Consider the following 5,850-nt stretch of genomic DNA (forward strand, 5'->3'; position numbering starts at 1 on the left):
GTTTTCAAATATAAAAGTGTTGCAATTAATATAAAACGGATAAAAAAAAAGTGTTGTAATTAATACGAAACAGAAGAGTAATAAATTTTCCTTAAAAATAGTACTAGTGCAGTATAAGATCCCCTACTTCCCCCTACAAAATCAGTAGTCATCAATCGAATCCCACCTTGCATCATAAAACCTGTGATTATCAATATGATATCACTCCTTTGACCAAAAAACAATCAATTGACTAAAACCAATCCCAATCCAACGGCAAAGATTTACTTATGACACACTAGGGTTTTCAATCTCACAAGCCCAACAAAAGCCCACCATCTTCATCTTCCTTGGTATATAAACCAAACTGTTATTCATTCCCGGGTTGCGGTGCAGTCCCCCCGTCTGTCTGCCCTCCCAACCTCTCATCAAAAACACCAAAAAAAATTCATTCTTTTCTCCATTTTTCTCCCTTCTTTTTCATCGTCGTTTAATTTTCACGACGATTTATCACTCTCTCTCCTCAATTTATCACCCAAAATCTCCCAAAAAATATTTACAGGGTTTTCACAAATTATCAGTGTCATTTCTAGGGTTTTATCGTTTTTTTTTTTTTTTTGCAACTGATATTATTATTCGAGGAGAGATTGAGAGAGTATCCTTTATAAAAAATCAGTAGAAAATTGTGTTGATTTATTTGTGTGCTTTGTTAGAAATGGCTCAAGTTCAGACTCCGGCTTCGGCTTCGGCTTCGGCTCCAGTTGCGGGTGCTCCTAATGGAGTGGCGAACCCCAATGGCGCCGCTGGTGCTGGTGCTGCTGGCAATGGTGGTGCTGGTGCTGCGGCGTTTGTTACGACGTCGCTTTACGTCGGTGACCTCGACTTCAATGTCAATGATTCGCAGCTTTACGATCTATTTAACCAGATTGGTCAGGTTATTTCTGTTAGGGTTTGCAGGGATTTATCAACTCGCCGATCTCTTGGATATGGTTATGTCAACTTCAGCAACCCTCAAGATGGTTTGTTCTCTTCGTTTTTTCTCGATATTCTTTTGTTTAATGTTGATTTTAATGGCAGAAATTATTATTTTTGTGTTTTTGTTTCGATTTGGTTTTGAAATGATTTCTGCGTTTGATTGCTGTTGATGTTTATTTGTCTGCATTGTTGATTGCTGCATGTTGTTACTATTCGGCGTAAATTTTACTGAATTCTAATGACTTGTTAATGAATCAATGTTGTTAGGTTGATTGTGTTTTAAGTCATAGTTAAATTTAATACGCTGTTTAGATAATTATGCTGTAATGTATATAAACTCCCAGGTTGAAGATTTTCTGTTTTCCGGTATATGAATTGGCGATTGTGGATCATTTCCTTTCGTGGTTTGTTGATTGTGCAATGTTGTTTGTGTCTCCGCTTGCAGCATTTGATTCTGGATTTACATGTCTTATCTTGTTTGTTGCCATGATTCTGGATTCTGGATTTACATATCTTATCTTGTTTGTTGATTGTGCAATGATAGTATAGTGTTCCGTATTATCCTATTGGGGTGTGATTTACATGTCTTATCTTGTTTGTTGCCACGTGTTTGTACTGCGTGTTATATAGGTGTAGTTGGCTGAATTTCTTGTTGTTCAGGTATTGAGATGTGAGAAACTGGAAATTGTGCTAAGATAGTTATTACTCGGATATTGTGATAAATTAATTAAGTTACCATATGTCATTATGTTCCCGCGTAATCTAATTTAATATTGGGTTAAATCTGTAATACAAATTATTTGTAATTTATCTGTCTGATTGTATGGTATTTAAATCTTTGGTGTCTGTTCTATATATTGTTTCTTTTTATTATAGAAATGATAAAGTTGTTAGGACATGTTACCAACTGTGAATCATTCTTTTTTATGATGTGTTTGTTGAAGTTTGTTGTTTTAACTGAACAAAGGAGGCCTAATATAAATCAACTTTAAAAGTTGTAATATTTCATTTAAAATAATTATTGAGAATTAAATTTAGCTATAGGCTGTTGGTTAGTAGGCCTTAAAGTTCTAAGTTGCTCTGTATGGATTTTTGCTTAGTAGATCATTATTGTTAATTACTGAATTTTCTAATTTCTTATAGTCCTGGTTCAATTTTTGCCTTACAGCTGCACGGGCATTGGATGTGTTGAACTTCACTCCTCTGAATGGAAAGCCTATTAGAGTCATGTACTCTCACCGAGACCCTAGTATTCGTAAAAGTGGGTCTGGTAATATCTTTATCAAGGTAAAGGATTATTTTTTTCTTGTAAATAGCTCGTCTTGCTTTTGCTTTGGTTTCTTTTGAAAGATTTATGTTTCCATTTAAGATTTTTTTTTATCATTTATTTATCTTCAGTCCTTTGCCTTTTTTCAATGAGTATCTTTTAAAGAAAGGTCTCTTGGGTTTGGGAACCTCCTTGGTCCAGCTTAGCAATTTTAATCTCTGAATATTTTCTGATCTTTTGTGATTTTGCAGAATTTGGACAAATCCATTGACCACAAAGCTTTGCATGACACATTTTCTTCCTTTGGAAACATCCTGTCATGCAAGATAGCTACTGATTCTAATGGTCAGTCTAAGGGATTTGGGTTTGTTCAGTTTGATCTTGAAGAAGCTGCTCAAAAAGCCATAGAGAAGCTAAACGGGATGCTGATCAATGATAAACAAGTGTATGTTGGGCACTTTGTTCGTAAGCAGGAAAGAGATTCCAATTTGGGTGGAACAAGATTCAACAATGTGTATGTGAAGAATTTGGGCGAAGCAACTACCGATGATGACCTGAGAAAAGTTTTTGGTGAATATGGACCTATAACCAGTGCTGTGGTGATGAGGGATGCAGATGGGAAATCAAAAGGTTTTGGATTTGTGAACTTTGATAATGCTGAAGATGCTGCCAATGCAGTTGAGGCATTAAATGGTAAGAAATTTGATGACAAAGAGTGGTATGTTGGGAAGGCACAGAAGAAATCTGAAAGGGAGCAGGAGCTGAAGGGAAAGTTTGAGCAAACCATGAAGGAAGCTGCTGACAAGTACCAGGGTGCCAATTTGTACATCAAGAACTTGGATGATACTGTTGATGATGAGAAGCTTAAGGAGATGTTTGCAGAGTTTGGAAAAATTACATCTTGCAAGGTATTTAGGTGTTCAACATATCTAGTGCCCGTCTATGATAAATGTAGCAGGTCTTAATTATTGTTTGAATGTCTACAGGTTATGCGTGATCCTAGCGGAATAAGTAAGGGATCTGGCTTTGTGGCATTTTCAAACCCCGAAGAGGCATCCCGAGCTGTAAGTCTGTTTCCTTGTGATTCACTTAGACTTATGGTTAAATGTTGGTGTATGTTAAATTTCAAGTATTGATAGCTATTTTAATTTCTCAGCTTGCCGAGATGAATGGAAAAATTATTGTCAGCAAGCCTTTGTATGTTGCCCTAGCGCAGCGTAAAGAAGAAAGAAGAGCTCGCTTGCAGGTGAACGTCTGGATCCACCCCTTTTGATTTTCATATCATATACAACAGTAGCTCTAAGATCCTGAAACGTGCTAGAGTTATTTTGTTTCTTTTTGAAACAATGTATACTATTGATTTTGAAATATAAATTTAAGGCTAATCAATGACCAATAACGTTGCAAATTTTGACATTTGATTTTGTATGAATAGTGTTCGAAGTACGAAAGATCCATAAAAGGATGAAGCATTTGTTTGGGTGCCTTTCATCTACTGTGTTGCTTTGATTAGTTTTGGAATATTGCATGACTGATTTTCCCATTTTCTATTCACCTCATTAGATTTGGAAAACAATCTGAATGTTACTTTTATTATGTTTGTATGTATGCAATTGACAAATACAGGTTTAGCTAATATGTTAGTCTCATCATATCATGGGTTTGTAATGCTCAACTAGCCGTGTTTTTTTTCTTGATAAAAATAAAAGAATGGCTTCTGACGGCAGGGTTAAGAAAACACTTTTACAATACCATGTGATACCTACGGTTACCATTATTCCTCTGATTTGTTTCTGAATTGTTTAGCATGATGATCATAGCTTGCTTATTTATTTTGCAGGCTCAGTTTTCGCAAATGAGGCCAATAGCTATGGCACCCTCTGTTGGTCCCCGAATGCCAATGTACCCTCCAGGAGCACCTGGCCTTGGCCAACAGATTTTCTATGGGCAAGCACCACCTATGATTCCTCCACAAGTAAGGACCATAGAGCTGTTGTACTTCAAATCTGAGAATAAATTTTTGTTTGTGTTGTATATAAATTTGTTATTAATTATTTCAACATTTTTGTTTGTGCTCTAGGGTGGATTTGGCTACCAACAGCAGCTTGTACCTGGAGTGAGACCTGGAGCTGCCCCAATGCCCAATTTCTTTGTGCCTTTTATGCAGCAGGGTCAGCAGGGTCAGCGCCCAGGAGGTAGACGTGGTGCTGGTCCTGGACAGCAAAATCAGCAGCCTGTCCCAATGATGCAGCAGCAGGTATAGTTAAATTCTATCAGTTTTGATGCTTGACATTATCAATTCTGTTGCATAAAATGTAATTATTGTGATATTTCAGATGCTTCCAAGGGGGCGTGTGTATCGTTACCCACCAGGGAGGAACATGCCAGAAGTCCCAATGCCTGGGACTATGCTTCCTGGATATGACATGGCCGGCATGCCTATCCGTGATACTGGAATTGCTCAGCCTGTGCCCATCACTGCATTAGCAACTGCCTTGGCTAATGCATCTCCTGAGCAACAAAGAACAGTATGTTGCTTGTGATTTTTCAATGATGTATATAGGTTTTCAATTATTTTGCCTTGCAGTAGATTTGTGGTTGAAATTGACCTGGCAACCTTTTCTTTTCATCTTTAGATGCTCGGAGAAAGCTTGTACCCTCTGGTGGATGCCATTGAGCATGACAATGCTGCCAAGGTGACTGGTATGTTACTAGAGATGGACCAGACTGAAGTTCTGCATTTGCTTGAGTCTCCAGATGCATTGAAGGCCAAAGTTGCGGAGGCTATGGAAGTTCTGAGGAATGTTGCACAACAGCAGGGTGGTAATCCTGCAGATCAGTTGGCTTCATTGTCACTCAATGACAACCTGGTATCTTAAGATGCAGACGCATTGGATTGCTGCAGCTGGTGGAAAATTCCTTTTGGTAGTTTAGGCTTAGATACCTTTCTAAACAGCAACTTGACACATTTTGGTTCTCGTTTTGTTATGTTGCTGTCTTGCATTGTTTTGTTTTTTGGAGGATTGCTATGCTCAATCAGACTTCTTTTTTGGCTTGAAACTAGTTCTTACACTCGTGCATTGTCGTTTAAAATTTTTGTGGGTCAAGTTTACACTGCTTTGCAAGTTCAAAAATTTATCTTTGAACTCGGGGATGTTTAGCCCTATCCACCTGATCGAGCCTGGCACCCTATATAGAGTATAGACCATAAAATGTGCATTTGATAGGCATCTACTCAAAAGGTACTACAGAAGAAAAATGCTCCAATATATGAGAATAAATGTAACAGCTACCCCTTATTTGACACTTTAGAAAACATTAAATGTGCATTAAAATGATAAAAAATGTAACAGTTGCCCCTTAAATGACAATTTAGAGAACTTGAGATGTACATTAAAATGATAGGCATCAATTCGAAAGGAACACAGAACAATGTTCCATTGTATGCGAAATAAAATGCTATTGCTGCCCATAAAATGATTAAAGCATTAACCTTCATTAAGCATTTTTAAAGTTCTCATTAGTTCATAACACGCAAGGTGTTTTGGGGTTTTTGGAGTCTCTCGAGAGAGTTACGATTCCAAGACTGGATGCTGAACGTCTCTACCTGCAAAACAACGGAGGCTCCG

At 37.5% G+C, this 5,850-nt stretch overlaps 1 protein-coding gene across 1 annotated transcript; it reads left to right on the forward strand.

The window, feature by feature from the left end:
• The first annotated feature begins 694 nt into the window (after positions 1–694).
• LOC110690046 (polyadenylate-binding protein 2-like) lies at positions 695–5,381 on the forward strand. The gene is made up of 9 exons (XM_021866874.1): positions 695–998; positions 2,123–2,241; positions 2,473–3,129; positions 3,208–3,285; positions 3,378–3,467; positions 4,062–4,196; positions 4,302–4,478; positions 4,558–4,749; positions 4,858–5,381. Exons 1-9 carry the CDS (start codon positions 695–697, stop codon positions 5,098–5,100), a joined length of 1,995 nt encoding a protein of 664 aa, XP_021722566.1. The 3' UTR covers positions 5,101–5,381.
• The last annotated feature ends 469 nt before the right edge of the window (positions 5,382–5,850 follow it).

The sequence above is a fragment of the Chenopodium quinoa genome, unplaced genomic scaffold, assembly GCF_001683475.1.
Source record: "Chenopodium quinoa cultivar QQ74 unplaced genomic scaffold, ASM168347v1, whole genome shotgun sequence".
Taxonomy (NCBI): domain Eukaryota; kingdom Viridiplantae; phylum Streptophyta; class Magnoliopsida; order Caryophyllales; family Amaranthaceae; genus Chenopodium; species Chenopodium quinoa.